The sequence below is a fragment of the Diuraphis noxia genome, unplaced genomic scaffold, assembly GCF_037042655.1.
Source record: "Diuraphis noxia isolate RWA-SAM2 unplaced genomic scaffold, SU_Dnox_SAM2 contig0001, whole genome shotgun sequence".
In the NCBI taxonomy this organism is placed as follows: domain Eukaryota; kingdom Metazoa; phylum Arthropoda; class Insecta; order Hemiptera; family Aphididae; genus Diuraphis; species Diuraphis noxia.
In genome coordinates this window covers 78701661-78720060 of record NW_028301711.1, presented here as the reverse complement: position 1 = coordinate 78720060, position 18400 = coordinate 78701661, and the positions used below count along the sequence as shown (strand labels likewise).

At 28.0% G+C, this 18400-nt stretch overlaps 1 protein-coding gene and 1 pseudogene across 1 annotated transcript; one reads left to right on the top strand and one right to left on the bottom strand.

Annotated features, from left to right (window-relative positions):
* Positions 1–18400, top strand: part of LOC149061920 (zinc finger MYM-type protein 1-like) — a 33435-nt pseudogene that overhangs the window by 11755 nt on the left and 3280 nt on the right.
* LOC149061921 (uncharacterized) lies at positions 1547–6789 on the bottom strand. The gene is made up of 4 exons (XM_089221355.1): positions 6152–6789; positions 4692–4766; positions 4366–4568; positions 1547–1711 (listed from the first exon to the last, which is right to left on the bottom strand). The coding sequence occupies exons 1-4, from the start codon at positions 6207–6209 to the stop codon at positions 1547–1549; spliced, it is 501 nt and encodes a 166-aa protein (XP_089077481.1). The 5' UTR covers positions 6210–6789.

The window sequence follows — 18400 nt, the reverse complement described above, 5'->3', positions numbered from 1 at the left end:
AGGTAGATGGAATTTGTAATCAAATTTGAAAAAGTTAAGTGAGTTAAAAATATAAATAAAAAATAAAACAATCTTGTACATTTAAACCAATGTATATAACATACATCAAGAAATAAATTATCCATTATTAGATTTAAAAATTAATGACAAATGGTATAACGGACGGATAGATTTTAATTCTCAAATATTTAACATTTTTACGACCATACATGTAGATTACGATAGTATTAAAGATGGAGAAATCGTTCAAATTTGATTAAAAATATTGTGTTGGGTTGGTCAACTTCTAATTTTTCCATAGTCTTAAACTCGTTGAAGTACAAAGGTTTCCGAAAAACAAAATCAAAAAATTTAATAAATTATTGTATAAACTGTTTTACAGAAAACAAAACCATTCGCATTGAATTGTATCATCTGATTTATGAATTAATCAATTAGCTAAAAATTAGTGTTTTAATAGAACTTTTGAAGATATACAAAAAAATGTAAAAGATATTATGTTCAAGGAAAAGTGGGAAATATTCTATACAATTTAATGACTAAGTTTAAAATTACAATGTATAATTCAGTTTTATAACCATATTATATTGCGATCCGCTCGTCACGAACACATGTTCAAAATAATTCCACTAGCCCTAACTTCCCACATTCTACTTGCATCTAATTACTGTTTTTGTCAGAGCGATTTACAAATTAATAATGTAAAAAAATCATTATTTTTCATTAATAATAATATACATGTAAAGACTGAACATGTCATATGTTTTTTTAAATTAAGTTTAACATTATAACAACCAATGAATAAATTCTATTATTTAAATTAGGAGCCCAATTTAGTCTTTTTTTGTAAAATATATTTGTTAATGAAGAATTGACTCACGAGTTTATTATATCTATTTTTTGAATAAAAAATTAGCTCTTTTGATAGACAATATTTGTGAGTTTAGGTATTTAAATGTTGTCACTAATGATGTTTAAACTATATTTAAAACCAGTAAATACAGAAAACAACTCTGCTACTATTTTTGAATGCACAAAATAAAATAACACTTTTTAGTTATACTAATATATAGGTATATACGAGTATAATATACTAAAGTGCAATTATTATACATGCAATTCTGCCATAAAAAATAATTTAACATTGTATACATAAAAGTAATTTCCTATACTATATTTATAATTTGATGAGTACTAACGAAAAATTAATTTATTAATCATTGATTTGGAAAAACATTGCTTTTTATTGCCACGGCCATTGTATGAGAAAATACACAAAATTTCATTAGCAAATAGCATAGCCATTATTCGTTTAACCATTACTTTTATAGATTTGCCACCGACTGCTGAAAGTCGTTTTAACTAAAAATTAAAGAATAGTTTATAATATATATTATTATCTATAAAAAATTAAAGTTTAAATTAAATATAAACAAGAATAAATACCAAATAAGTATGATATGTTTTATCATTGATTAATTTTATTTCTAACTCGTCCAACATATCAAGCGAATTTATAGGCAAGTCCAAATCAAATTGATAATAATTATTGATTATTATCTAAAATATCTGCATCATTAATCTTGGATATCAAGTTATTATTATTTTCTTCTAAAAGTTGAGTGAGATTGTTTAATTTTTTATCAATCGTAGGAATTTCAAATTTCATAGTAAGCAGCTGGTGGAGTACAGACTTGAAAACCATCATTATCTGTTTAAAAAAAACATATATATATATATAGGATATTATATCAGTAAAGAATATATTTTTATTTTATTTTAGTGTATGAATTAGAATAACATATAGCACCTATATCAACAACATTATTGTATTAATTAAATTGATATTATTATTTTTTTATTATTATTTCTTATAACTATGATATTTATTTAAGAGTAATATAATTTATATAAGTATATTAAAACTATAGTATAAATTATATATTTAAACTATACAAGTCAGAAATTAAAAGATAAATATTTTGTAAAATGAAAACATTTGATTATAATATTGTATTGTTACTTACCATTTTTAGTCTTAATTGAATTTGCATTCTCTTTGTCAACGAATAAACTTTTTTTTGTCCTTTAAAAAATATATATAAAATAATTTAATTTACTACAATGAGATGAATAATTTTATGATTATCATAAGTGTTTGAATTAAAAATTATGCGTACCAAAAAAAAAAAAAAAAATACATAAATGTACTAGCTTCTTCAAATTTTAGATTTGTTAATATTATACACCATGGTATCATAATATGTAATTTAATTATTTTGTTAGGTAAATTATATTATGTTTTATAACATATAACAATAAAGTGCGATAATGGTACAATAGTTCAAAACAATTATTTATAATATATACTAATATACACAGTAGTCACTCGATAATTCGAAATTCAGGAGACCGACTTAAAAATTCGGTTTATAGAGGTTTTCGATTTACCGAGTGTTTGAATAATCGAGGGGAAAAAATTAATTCAAATTAAAGAGAGGTGGAAAATTGTATACAGGGTGATTCATGAGGCGTAAAACACTCATTATTTCTAAAAACTATTTACTTTTTTCAAAATTTTAAATCTACGCTGATCTAAAACTATATAAATTTTTAATATTTTTCACCCTTATATTTATTAGGTAAACCACTATCAACTTTTGATTTTTAAATGGCATCCTATATTAACAATATCATAAATTAATAAAGCTATTTTTATAGTGAATTTTCACGTTTAAATTTTCATTTTTCGTTAATCCGTTGACATTAATAACAAAATGTAATAGAAACACCAGTACACTATGCATACATTCTGTGTAATACCTAATACCTACAATCTACGACATAAATGTTTATTTAATTTTCAAATATTATTAGAAGTCTGTGTCGTCTTTGACCATTTTATATACAATCCATTCTACATTTTAATAAAAATTATTCCTGGAATTAGTTCGTATACCAAAACAAAAACGAAAATGGTAGGGAGCTCTGTCCCCCTGCACCCCCCTCCCACAACACAACAATTCGACCACTGTCTACAAGTCTTATAATAATATATACAGTCGCACATGCATAAGATATTTTTGATTAAACGTTTGATTTTTATCGTCTCTATTCGTTTTCTACATTGTTTTCCACGGCAATTCAGAATACCCATAATTTATAAATTTTTCGAATCTTTGACTATAGTGGTTTAAAATGAATAATTTAAGTAGAACAACTAAAAGGAGGTATGTTGACGAGGAGCTAAATTGCATTAAGTCAAATTTGCAAGAGGAAGATGACCAATCTAATCACGGAGAAGTCCCACAACAAGCTACAATAACCTAACCTTAATACAAATTTCTGCTAATAATGCTAATATTGCCGATATTTCACTTCCTACTAAACCATTTGAAGGTACTTTTATAAAATAAGAACTTTCTTAGCTTTTACTTATTAATTAATACTGTATACCTATTATACTTGTTGTTGGACATTAATTTACCTACCCACCTAAAAATGCGGTGGTTTAAAACCTATTAATGCGGTATGAATTTTTTGAGAAATTTATGGACCACTGTAATTTTCGATTTTTATGAGAATTTTTTTTGAAGTGTCAGTAAAACATTTTAGATGACCAAAAAAACTAGAAAATTTAATACAAATTCCTTATGAGTTGTTTTTATTGTAGCTAAAAAAAATTAAAAATCTTTAGTCACAATTTTTTGTTTATAAGCGTTTATAGTTCAAATTTTTACAAAATCTGTCGAAAACGCGAAAATTTGCAAGTAATTTTGAAGTTGAAAAATCATAAATTTTTTGTGTTTATAACTAAGGATTAAAAATACAACACTAAGTTTTCCTTCGAGTAGCTATAATGAAAACTCGAAGCATCATTATAAGAAAAATGTTTTGACCGTTTGAGTTTTAAATTTTTATGAAATCAGGTGTAAGTATATCTATGATAATATTATAATAAGGTATTATGAATTATGATAACTACATGCAATGTTTTTGGAAAAATTGATTAACCATGCTTTATTTAAAATGCGTCCTAATAATTGAAAAATAATATATTTGTTTCAAAATAGAATTTATGACAATATTTAAATATAATATATCCTAGACTGACAAATCATCTCCGTTCAGAATCGTTTTTCGTATACGATGATACCTATCATTGCATTCAAATCTAACCTACCCTAGTCAGAGGTCCACCCTACCACCTAATGTACAGCAGAGCGATACCCACTTTCCCGCTTTTTTTTTCTGCTCATCAAACAAATCTCCTAGAGACCTAGACCTAGAAGATAACCTAGATTCGAATGTAGCTAACAACTTAATTGAAAAGGTTGGCGACCCCCTGTCTTAGCTGGTGCTTACTGTAAGCAGGTATGTTTTTGATATTTCAAGTGTACAAGAGGAAGAATCTATAGAAGAATTTATATCAACACTATCAACAATTGTAGCACAACTCACATGTTCATCACTACTGTTGCTATCATTGCTACTTGAGTCTTGTAGTTGTTCTTCTTCATAATTACAAGTCACAATGTCACCAACGCTATTGTTGAAATCTTCAACATCTAAAAGTAATAAGTATTAATAAATAAATGTATAAATATTAAATATGTATGTAGATAATATGAAACTATGTAAGTATTATTATAAAGTATAAGTATGCGCAACAGTGCAACTGTAACATTAACCTTTATTTATCTCTTTTATCTCTGTAGAAGTAGATGCTTCACATAATAACTTCTTGCTAATATCATCTTCATTAACTAAAACATGATTATTGGACTTAACATATTATTTATTAAAATTATTTTTTGTTAAGTTATCTAAATTATCCAAGTCTTATATGGTTACATTACATATAATCAGGGTTTGGAACATTCATTCAAAAAATGAATGCATTCACATTCATATTCATAGAGCTTAAAATTGAATGTATTCGCATTCAACATTCAATTTTTCAAAAAGAATGCATTCTTAACCGCATTCATGTAAAAAAAAAATGTTTTATTTTATATGAATAAAACATAATTTATTAATTTATTTTTTTGTTTAACAAAATAACAAGGCGTTTTATATATTTCATGAACAATAACAATAAACGAGGTAGGAGGTATAGCAAATTGAAATAACACACATTTTAAACATTAACTGCAATTTAACAATATTATATATAAATAAATAAATAAATAAGATATTAAAAATAATAATAATTATAATTATAATTTAGAACCATATATATTAACATGTTATATAAATGGCTAATGACTATTGAAATGATGAATGAGAAACATCTTTTGTTTCACAATAAATATTAAATAATATAATAAAGTAGGTATAGAAATACTTGTCTTTAGTCCACATTAACTATACTGTATATATAAATGTATATGTATCATAGTAACATTAACATCAAACATGAATAAAATTTTTTTTTAAATTTTTTGGTATTAAAAATATAATATTTTTTCCATGTGATTAGAAAAAGAATGCATAGTTACATTCAATTTCCATTCATATTCGTTTGTAAAATAAATGCATTCACAATCATAATTCATAATGTAAAAATTGAATGCATTCTTTTCAAACCCTGCATATAATAATAATAATAATAATAATAACAATATAATAAATAGGCAGGTACAAATTAGTATTAATTATCAACTATGTTATGATCAACAAATAAGTAAATCAAAATTTCATGAATAAAATAAAATAAAATAAAAACAATTATTTATGAAAATAATGTATCCACCGAATGGTAACAGGTAAATACAATACTAAATAGTAAATACCATAAGTCCAGAAATATTTAGTACTACCTACCTAAATTATACTTTGTAAAAATAGTGTAAATGTTGAGATTAATAAGAGTGTGCAAAGAGTATAATGCACATAAACACTATAAAATAATAATCATCTTAATGATTAAAAATTAAAATACTACAAATTCAACAATATAATAGAATGAAATGTCTTAAAAATTTAAAAAAACTACGGATTAATAATATGTAGGACGTAGGTACCTATTAATGATAGAATATACAGCTTTAAGAAAATTAGTCTAATAATTAGTAAATATAAAATGTAGGTAAATAAGACTTGGGTAGATAAAATGTACCTGAATTGTGTATAATATTATCGTACATACCTTTCTCAGTTTTTAAGTTTTTTGGATTATTAAAATAACTTATTATACTTCTCTTCATTGTAATACTACTACAACTACTTGTGACTTGGCCTCTGCCTGATTATGAATAATGAATCAATACAAATCGATACACTGTGTATATTATATTGATGAGGTATGTTTATTTGTTATTGACGTTATTGTAGACTGTAGTAAATGGTGATCACTATCACAATGTTACTGGAATAGTGGAATATAAACTATTGTACCTAGTCGTGTTGTCTGTGGTCGACGGTCGTGTTTATCAAATGCACGTTCGAGACCCGTATTTGGAATTTCTAGTTTTCAATCTATTCTTAGACGTGTAATTCACTCTAATCTTATGATTATCACTCTTATCTCAAATTGTCGAGTGACGAATTTTACGGACTAACGCATATACGCCATGTCGCCATATACTAAGAATTAAGATACTTTAGTCCGTGGCGAGTATAATAACGACTAATAAAATAAAATCTTGGAATTTAATTTATGTACCTACCTAATACGATTGTTTGATTCGGCCATTCGGAATAATCAAATGCCATTATATTTGAAAATAAAATTGAGGGGGCCAGTTCGGGGCCACTGACTTTTCTTAGGGGGCCAGGCCCCCTAAGGCCCCCCCCCCTTGGTGACGTGCCTGTGCTTACATTTAACTCTTAATATCATTAATTAGTTCTCAGTTCTCATATATAAATGCCACAAATTACCTAAGTATAAAATGTACAATACCATTAGATAGGGAGAGCGGAGTTAGTTGTTACACGGGTTAGTTGTTACAGTGAAGATATTTTATACTTCTAATTATGGTAACACTGCGGAGACTGGACGAAAAAATTACGTTATCATTAATTACATATGTTTTGTAATAATATCGAGTACATTTTATCTGTGTTTTGAATTGACAACGTTTTTCTGTAATTTGTTATCAAAAGTAACTTTTGTTCCGCGACTTGCGTTTTTTTTTACAACGCACAAATTCAAGGTGAGATTATTTTGTCATTTAATAATTCTTCATTATGTAGTACTACATCATATTCTAACTATAGAATTCAATTTCATTAATCCATTTCGAATAAAAAAATTATAATAGAAAAAAAACGATATGAGGCACGCAGGCACGTTGTTACATTTCGCAAGGGGCATGTTGTTACTTATTAATATAACTTATACAATATAATACTTTATTTTATTATATTATATTATATTAATTATAAATTATAACAATGTTATTTTAACAATTATTTATATTTTGTTTTTAAATAAGGCAGTTACCTATATTTATTTGTATTCAATAGGACTACATCAGTATAAATACTCATAAAAAGGAAAATTGTTTATTTATATTTAGTTATTATAAATATATTATATTATATTATATTATATTATATTATAAAATGTTTATCATTACTGTTACTGTTGATTTCTTATTTATTTTGGGTAATAATATTTCAAAATGTAGAATGTAACAATGTGCCCCTGGACTATAACAATTTACCCCACCCGGGGGTAGGTTGTTACATTTTGACTTAGTGACTTTACCAGGGGTTTTTTAGTATTAAAAATTTATTTTATTTTATTTTACATTCATGAAAACATACCCAAGAAGTTACTTAATAGAATGGTGTCACAAAAATTATGATCATAGTAAAAGAAAAATTATAAAAAATCGATAAATCAAAAGTGTAACAACTAACTCCGCTCTCCCTACAGCTGATATGCTAAATGCTAATACTAACAGTCTTGTGTTACATGAAGGAAAACTCTTTGCTCTATCTTGATAACTAAACAATTACTACTCTTCTACTGTTCCAAGACTGGTTTTCTATCACAGAACTTAAGTTCCCAGTCCTCGGACCACCCACCCCCTTAAAAAGGTGTGGCATATGCCACACCTAATACATAGGTTCGGCGCCACTGACTGAAAAACAATGTTTTTTTATTAATTATTTATTATTATAAGTTTTGTTTTTTATGAAAATCATAATATGATGAGTAGAGTTATATAAAAACACATATTTTATTTTTCACTGTTAGTAAGATTAAAAATCTGTGATGTATATTTTTGTTTAAAAATAAATAATTAATATATTATGTATATGTATATTATAATATAATAATTTATTAATAAGTTTAAATTGGTGTTATATTGTTAGGTAATTATATTGATATATACCCATAATGTATTAGCCTATATTATAATGTACTGTTTTTTCTTTTTAATATCTGGTCACCATAAGTTTATTGTGTGTGTACGGGTATTGCCATCAATTAGGTTCTTAATTAGTCACCGATTAGCGAAAATAGAAGCGAACTGGGACAATATTTCAGGACGGAAATCATTTGCTCTAGAGCCATAAAATTAAGTGACCTGTAGCCCTTTTAAACTTCCTTTACATTATTTTATGCATAAAGCATAACCATGGTTAACAATAATAATAATTAATAAAATAGTAATAAAGTCGGATAAACTAGTAAATTTGTATAATATATATATATATATAATTATAGGTATAATTCACATAATTATCGTAACAATCAACAATAACTTAATCATTTTTGATGGAAATAATTACAAAAAGATTGTAAATTCCTTTTGTTGTCTTTATTTTGACCATAACAAATAAAATAATATATTCTGTATACACCAAATAACTTCATAGATCACATACATATTGTAAATTAAGTGTACATTTTCTTCGATGACCTTCGTGCATTTTGTCTGGATATACTCGGTTTCCGATGATGTATAATAAATGCATTATGCAAGTATCGAGTATACGTATGACGCTTAACTTTTGTAGAGAAAAATATCATGTCTTAAATATAATATTATCGTCTTACAATATTAGTGTACTAATTTGTTTACAGCGCACTATTATAGTGCATATTGTATAGAAGTAGTACTACAACCTTCTTAACCCATAGGTACATCGTACATAACAGAAGCAGCAGCATCAGCACTGTTCTCGAGTATATATGTATAGGTACACATTATTATACTGACGACCACAAGGCGCCATTACCTACTGGTGTTATTATAGCATTGCGCTATTATGTACTGCCATATATTTAAATCTGTAGATCGTCATCAATCATTCGCATAATACATGTTTTTATTTCGTTTCCGATTGTGATGTAGGATGATGGTTAAACGTGACGCACACATTATATACGATTATAAATACGTAATAATTTATGTTATTATATTCGTGTAGATATAGATAATTACGCCTATTTTATAGGTACAGCGTACCGACGTCTTTCATACATCACCACTTGGATCACACTATCGTCTATCGTTGTCCGTTGATCATTAAATTTGTGTTTGATGTAAGTATTATATAAGTGTTCGAATGAATAGTAGGGTTTGTTGCGCGTGCATGATATTAAATCAGTGAATTTAAAATATATGAACATTTATTAAGCTTTATCGCCCGTCGTGGATTACCGAGTGATGTCTTCTAAGATTGTGGTACAAATTTTGTCAAGGCAAATCGGCAATTTTGCACGTTGATAGAAAGTTCTGAGGGACAATCGACTATTGCCAATACACGCGCTTCCTGTGTCTGGCACTTTAATCCACCCAGTTCCCCGCATTTCGGTGGTTTGTGGTAGACAGCTGTCTGATCGACGAAACGGCTTTAAGTGCGTGTCATTTGGACATACATCACGATTAAAGAGTTTTCGATGGTTTTGGCTCGCGTAGAAGCCATTTTTAATTCTCGCCCACTCACATCCTCATGATTTCGACTGTTTAACTCCTGGACACTTTCTAATAGGTCAACCACTTCTGGTTAGGTTAGGTTAGCTTCTTAATTAAAACTTGACATATTGACGTCCAATACGTCACAATTTCCGTCTCAAATATCATCATGCTCATCGCCAACTCCATGACCTTCTTCAACTCTGACACCATCAATGTCATCAACTCAAATATCACAAACTTTTTACTTGACTGATATAAGTCTATACATTGGAAAAACTATTTATGATTATACAAAATGTCAGCTTCTTGAAAATCCTTAGGTGCCACCAAAAGATTATGTATTTCCTTATTCGGAACATGGAAAAGGAGGCTAACCGATACGCCGGTATGTCGGTCATCAAAATTTTTATAAGGGTGGCATACAATTTGTACATGACCCATCTTTCATTAAAGAAAATGAAAAATAACCTAAGTTGGTTAATATTTTTTTTTACTTTTGTTCTAAAAAGGATACGATAACGAGGGATTGCCGAAAAGTAAGGCTTCGGCGCGTTAGTTATGTGGAAAAAGTCAAATAATTTTTTATAAAATATTAGCACGTGGGTGCCAAATTTCTGAATACTTCTCAGTCTTAAATGATAATAACAATTAAAAATTGTTAAATACAAATAAAAAACTTAAAGCCCTGGTGCACATTTCATTGGTATTACTTTTGCTGTACTTTTAGTGCGTTATAAATAAATGACAGTGTATCATATGAATATATATTTATTAATATACAAACACTATATTATTAATGTTATTATTTTTTAAATTAATGAGTCTTACTTCAAAAAATTTATAATTTAGAAAACCATCAAACGATCAAACATTAAACACTTAACTGTTCGCGCCAATCTGTTAGCGCATCGCGTTGTGCGATTACCTGTTCTTATCGTTGTCCATTCGACTCCTCTCTCTTCCTACTGTTCTGTCTAAATTATTATATTATTTGTATTTATTGTCTTTGCTTTATTATCATCTGTTCAATGTTTGTTGTTGTTTTACGGCCAACGTATTATATTATTATTATTATTGTTTTTTTTTTTTGTATTCCCGCTATTGCAGCGTACATTATGTTCATTTTTTTTATTATTAAGTCGCATTGTGCGCAAACATTATTATATTTACTTAAATCGCATTGAGCGATCAGTCAATTATTTTTTTTATTAAGTCGCAGTGAGCGCATCCAGTTTACGGATCTTTGTTATTATATTTATTTCGTGTTTATTAATTCGCATTGTGCGCATCCGGCTTACGGTGATTATTACAATTCTTATACTTGTTAAATCACTGTGCGATAAGTCAACAATAAACTTGCCTCAACAAATCGTGAGTAATTATTATCATATTTCTACATTACCTTCCCGTCAGCTGGCGTACAATCCGACAACTCGGTTGTCGGTGTGAAACTGTACCCAATACACACAGTCCGACCGACGTTGTCGGTTGTCAATATCTTCGCCGGTCACGTCAACCGTCGAAATACTTCAGAGCGTAAGTCCGCCAGCAACAAAACGTTGTGTGAGAGGCCGCCCAGGCCGTCCAGACCAACGTCGTTGCAATCCAACCACATCAAGACCTCATTAATTTTAAGATTATTTTAAGTATTAGTCCCGTTATATGTGAGCTCTGCGGTCATTGCACCAGACGATTCGATCGCAGAGACCTTCCCCATTAACTAACTTGCATGTTCCTGATTCCCGTTTTCTGTACTCCTCATCCTCAGAGTCGTGTTTGTGTGCGTCAGGTTGCATACCCAAACTGGTAACGGGGTACCACGTTAGGTTGCCTGTTTACGCCAAATCGAGGGGCGAGTGATTTGTTTTGAACTTCTTTGGTCTCGACAATCGGTCGAGTGGTCCTTCGGGAAACCCCCCTTTGTTGGGCGCTTACACTTAACAAAGATAAAGGTTTTTACAGTAAAAAGTTTTCTAATAACCAGGCTTACAAATTGGCTATATTGAAATTTTCAAAAAAACATTTAAATCAAATTTATTTTTCTAATGAATGTATTGATTTTACAATGATGTGTGGTTTTTATTATTATTTTTTTTGCACCCGTGTACATGATAAATAGTCAAAATAATGTTTACTTGTCTTATTCAAAATAAATGATTGTAATTTGTAGGTATCATCTTGTTATTAAACATTTAGGCCCATTATTCTCTTTAAAACAATTGGAATGGCACCAAAGACCATCAGTTATAGTTATAAAGTTATTATACCATACACATGTTATTCAAAAATCAAACCACAAATTAAATTACAATGGGTCAAAAATACATTGAAAGGTACACGACAAATTTGGAAATTACAAAAAGGATGGGTTGATTTATTTTTGGATTCCTTCTTCAATCAATATGGATTACCTTGTTCATATGCTATAAAATATCATAATGTTTCATCAGAGTTCTCAAATGGTTCTTACATTTCATTTAAAGGTAGATGTACTGATCATAGTTGTCGTGCAATCATTAATTAGTGATGTAATAAATGCACTGAAACCTAGAGAAGAACTATATGTGTAGATGTTACAGGTCCTTAGTATTTCCGATAGGGACAAAAAATAAAATAGAATCGGCACATATATTTTTATATCAAGTTATTACAGAAGTGGATGGTAAAACTTTATCAATAAGCCAACAATTGTCAGAAAAACAAAATATGTTAACAATATAATATTATTGGATGGCAAATTAGATGAATACAGGAATTACTCTACCAAACGAATGTGTAAAGTGATTAATCGAAAGCACTACTTGGTGCAATTACTAGAACATTCTGTAATCGAAGATCACTTAAAGAATACATAAGCACTTGCTTCATTTATTTAACTGGTGATAAAAATCAACTTCCTGAATGTTACATACGCATCAATGTGGCGCATTAAATAATAATCAACTTTATATTGACCGGTTTGAGTTACTTAAAGAACATACTAAAAAAAATCTACTTGTTGGAAATTTGTCAGGATATGACGCAAGAGCATTTGTTGCTTTGCTCACAGAAAACTGTTTATAAAAACACCAAGTATTCATCAATTTTATACTTGTGACAATTTTAAATGTGGTCAAACTATTAAAAATATTTTGCTTTTTCCAATTTATCAAGAGAAACTGATGACAGGTATAAATAAATTAAACACAATTATTTCCAATTTGAATTAAATTACTAAAACCCGAAATTCTTTTTGGCATTTTTTCTAGGCTCATTTAAAAGATTACAAGATGCAATTAATATAGTTTCTTCGCAACTCGAGCACTACACAAGAAAGTGTTACAGGGATGGATGTGATGGAACCATAACAGTCACCAAAGAACTTGGTCAACATTTATTTATAGAAATAAATATGGATACATTCAATCAGTTAGAAGGTTTAAAATGTATCATTACAGGTATACCTAAAAACATTCAAGTAAACAAAACTGAGTAAGTGAACTAGCATAATTTTATTTGAAATCCATATAAAATAGTAAATACAATTGAAATCCTAATCAATGTCCTTCAATTTTGTATAATTTGATAACCAAGTACTGTTTAAGATTTTATAGGCAATATATTTTAAAGGTTATTGTTTTTTTTTAAACATAACATTACAATCTAAGTAAAATTTGACATTTTTACTCAATTTTTCCGAAGCGATAATTATACTACATTGTCTAAATTTATTTTCTGTAAAATCTCGTATCAATATTATAAACGTCTGATGGCATATAAGTAATGAGCTATAGGACAAAAAAATTTAATAGATTTTAAAATTAAATGTGTTGAGTGCCTAGGCGGCTAGGTAACCTAGATTTAAGTAAATTATTATTACTTAAGCCGCGTCCACATCTGAGCCCGCACAGACCGAGCATGTGTGCTCACGCCGAGTCGACCGTCTCGGCTCGCATTCACTGTGCGTCAAAATCATGCAAATTTGTAGAACGCACAACATGAGCACACGATATGCTCTGTCTGTGTGTGCTCAGGTGTGGACGCGGTTTTATAAATACACTATAGTACCAGGGGCGGACTGGCCCAGGGTGCTATACACCAAGTAGCACCCCGGGCCCCCATTCGTATTTATGATCCGGGCCCCCGATTACCACAGTCGGGCCCTTTTTAATTTTACTCTTATCGCAATGTAGAATATAAAGATAAATTAGAATAGAAATCTACAATATCCGTTGTTATTATATTTATAATATTACATCGTGTCATCGTATCATTAGTGTCTATTATATATCTATAATCTATATAGTCTGTAGATAACCGTACATTAAAGATATTACCACAAAAATATTACTACTCCCGCTTATCTCTATGATTGTAATCATGAAGACTAGAGACCAAGGAGGCCAAACTCCGCTTCTGATAACGGTTTATTTATAGTTTTGTTTTAGTATTTATGGTGATTTTATCTTATCTTATTATGTGTTAGCTATAAATGTTATAATTATATAATATTTTATATTTATAATTTATAAACATTTGTCATTTTTATTATTACATGAATTGATGAATTAACTAAATATGATAATCGATCATTTTTCGCATTCGTATCTTTGAGTGTTTAGCTAGGGTCTAGACTCTAGGAGACGTTAGACGTTTTATATATTAATTATATTATTCTAAAAGTACGAGTACCTATTTGATTTTGAGTCTTGAAATTAAAACTGATGAGTAAAAAATCATTTAATATTACTCTATTATATATTTATATATTATAATAAAATGTATTATAATGCGTATTTCAGTATTTGTGTATTGTGTAAATATATTAAACAATTTTCATATTGGATACCGTCTAATAACATTTAATATTTTTCAATATTACATTATTAAATAAAAATTTGATTTAGTTTAAAGTATAAGTATTGATAACTTAATAGGTATGAACGCAATGGTCCATAAAGGTTACTATTATTAATACATCATCAAAAATAACACTTAAATATTTTGTACTTCTTAAGACTTAAGCTAACATTTTTGACTAACATTTCATTGATATTTTGTCTTTGGATTAATTATTTACAAAATTTAATCATTATTTGAGGTTAGCTAAGATTAAAATTGTTGTGAATTTTATTTTCTAAATTAATATGTCTTGTATTAAAAATTAATATTGTACCTAGTACCTACCTATATTCATAAATTGATTATACATTTTAAAGTTGAAGTATTCTATTAGATATATGGGCTATGGCTATGTATACCAAATCAAAATAATGTTTACCATCTCATAACATTGCAAATTTTTATTCAGAAGAATCCACTCTGTGTCTGTAATTTTTAATATTAGAGTCAAATGACTGAATCAAGTGTAAAGGTAGGAATATTACCAATAGCACCATGTTAACATTTTTTTGAGTTTTTAATTTAAAAAAAAACATAATTTAAGTTATGAATCTTAAAATGCAAAAACAAATTGCAATAAAATGTCCTCTTAATTGTCAACTTACCCACAGGTGAGGTCATTGATTTTATTCAAATTGTACTAGAAGTTAGGTAGTTAATCGGAAAGCAAATGTCCAAATAGATTGCATATATTATATGGACTTTTATACTATACCCTTCATATGGTTTATATACTTTGTAGTTAAAAGTTTGTTATTTAGGTACTTATATAAAGTACAAATTTATAAACATACTGTCTATAAAACGTACCTACTGTCCACCGACCTAGTGTACATACATACTAATAATTATTAATTAATAATTATTACCAATTAATCCAAACAACTTTATTTGTCAGTTTGTTATGTAATATATTTGGTTATTAAACTAAAATTATACAGGTTCATACATAACCAAAATAAAATAAGTATTAATTTCAATTTTTGTCAAAACTAAATTCTTTATTAATATTATCAAAGTTTTAATTTGGTACAGAAATTAATAATTATTAATTATTATTTATTTGCTATAAATTATATATTATAAAGAAAACAAATTCATTATTAATTGGTTAACAACTTGAGGCAAACATAAGAATAGTAAGTTACCTATTTTTGCTTATAACTATTAACTTATATAATAGAAATATCAAATAGGGTAGGTGTATATTTTTTTTATATTTCATAAAGCAGAGCTATAGCAATGGATTTGCTACCTGTTGGTATATATAGATTATAGACACTTATTTTTTAAACAGTGGAAGTCAGTTAATTTAGAATAATTATAATAAATTATTGTTGTTAATATAAAACAATCTAATTAAACAAATGAAATGGAATTTTGATACATAATACAACAATTTAATGGAGTGATGTATTTGCCATTTACATTTTTAATAATTTTGTTGACTTCAACTAATTGATCGTTTTTTGAAACTTACTGATAACTGAATAACTGATATGTTATATGGATACTTAAATACACTACCATATAAATAAAAAAAACTAAAGATAATTTTATGAAATATTAAATAAAATTATTTTTTCTAAAATATGTGATGTATTATTATGACTGCACCGGGTTTTTAAAAATATTTAAAACTTGTGAAAAAAAACTGTTTTATATTGGCCATTATTATACTTAATTTAATTTAATTAACTTAATTTAACTTAACTTAATTTTATTTGAGGTTAGAATAGCCTAAACATAATAACTAATATAATTTTTTTTGATTAGTTTTGTTTCAAATTTGATATGGAAGCCATTGAAGCCAAAAAAAAATCATCATACAAACATAATAGTGGTAGTACAAAAAGAAAAATGCGTGAAAAAATAGAGCTTGAAAAAGTAAAAATAATCCTAAGCAGTGCAAACTGAATTTTAACCTAACAGTAAAAAAACCACACAATGTTTCTACTTCTCCAACTACTAACTTAATTACTTCTGAGTCATCTTCAAATTCACTCCCATGTGCTGAAACAGAACCTTCATCAAAATTATTACCACATACTACATTAGATTTCAATTTAAAAAGTAACTTAACTTCTAATACAGAGTCAAAAATATTAACAGCATCCAGTACTACATCAGTTTCAATTTCAAACTCCTCTCCTTTAAATTCGCCTATGAAGAAACCTTCAACAAATAGTGTAACTCAGGATATATCTTCATTAAAAATAACAAGTTCTACTGTAAACTCTACAAAATTAATTACTCCAGTAAAAATGAACCTACTTTCTTCACCCACACAAGTCAGCATTTTAGATAGTAACCAAAGAGAACCAAATAATGATAAAAATAGTTCATTATCGGCAGATAGTCTTTTTATAGCTCCATCAAATACTAATACTATTCAATATAAACTAGCATTTTTAAGAAATCATCCAATTCAACCATCCACTAATACACATAAACTACCATTTGACGCATTTAGAGTATACAACAGACAATTTCACCATTTTAACCATGATAAAACAGAAATAGAAACAATAAAACGTCATTGGATATCATATAATTTAGCTAGTCAGCATTTTTACTGTTGTATATGCATGGCATTTTCTACGGATCAATCAAGTGCATGGGTCAAAGGAGTATATTGTAGAAATAAAAATTTGTATGAAAAAATAAGTAAACATGAAAATTCAAATGTACATGACATTTCAGTACAAACTTACATACAAGCATCGTCCAAAACTGGTATTCGAGATTTATTAAATACCGAGCGGCGCACAAATGTGGCAAAAAATCGTGAAGTAGTCAAAAGAATAATTGACGTAATTTTATTTTTAGCAAAACAAAGTCTTGCTTTTCGAGGAAAGCGGAATGAAAGTGCGTTAAATTTTAACATGGAACACTTAAAAGATTTTGATATTGAAACAGGAATAAACATTAATAGAGGAAATTTTATTGAACTTGTAAGACTATTATCAAAATACGACTCTGTTTTACAAAATCACCTGGAAAGTGCAGAGCAAAAAAGTCAAAAACAGAAATTAGAAAAAAATTTTAAAACTGGAAGAGGAAGTCGTATAACATTTTTATCAAAAAATACAGTAAACAAATTACTCTTACTAATGAGTTTAAAAGTGAAAGAAACCATTTCGACTCAACTATCTTCAGTGAAACATTTTTCTCTGGAAATTGATTCTACTCAAGATGTAGCAGTGATAGATCAATTATGTATTTGTTTGAGGTATGTATTTAACGGTAAGGCTGAGGAACGTGTACTAGCATTGATACCATTAGAATCAGGAACAGGTGTTCACCAATTCACGAAAATAAAGGAAGTGTTGGTAAATAATAATATTGATATTCAACATTTAATAAGTGTTTCATTTGATGGAGCGGCTAATATGAGCGGCCACTACAATGGCGTCAGAGCATTTATTCAAGAAGAACTCCCACAAACAGTATACACCCATTGTCATGCACATGCTTTAAATTTGGTGATATCAGATGCTTCAAAATGCTGCATCCAAGTACAAGATCTATTTTCCCTTTTAAAACTTACTACTGCATTCATAAGCCGGTCATACAAAGGAACAAATTTATGGAAAGGTTTGTTATTTACTAAAATTGGATCAGAAAGACTTTGGAAA

Coding starts and splice junctions, on each gene's coding strand:
- LOC149061921 (XM_089221355.1), bottom strand. CDS start 6,209: ATGAAGAGAAGTATAATAAGTTATTTTAATAATCCAAAAAACTTAAAA. Junction 4,767..6,151: donor AAACTTAAAAACTGAGAAAG/GTATGTACGATA, acceptor ATCATGTTTTAG/TTAATGAAGATGATATTAGC. Junction 4,569..4,691: donor GATAAAAGAGATAAATAAAG/GTTAATGTTACA, acceptor TATTACTTTTAG/ATGTTGAAGATTTCAACAAT.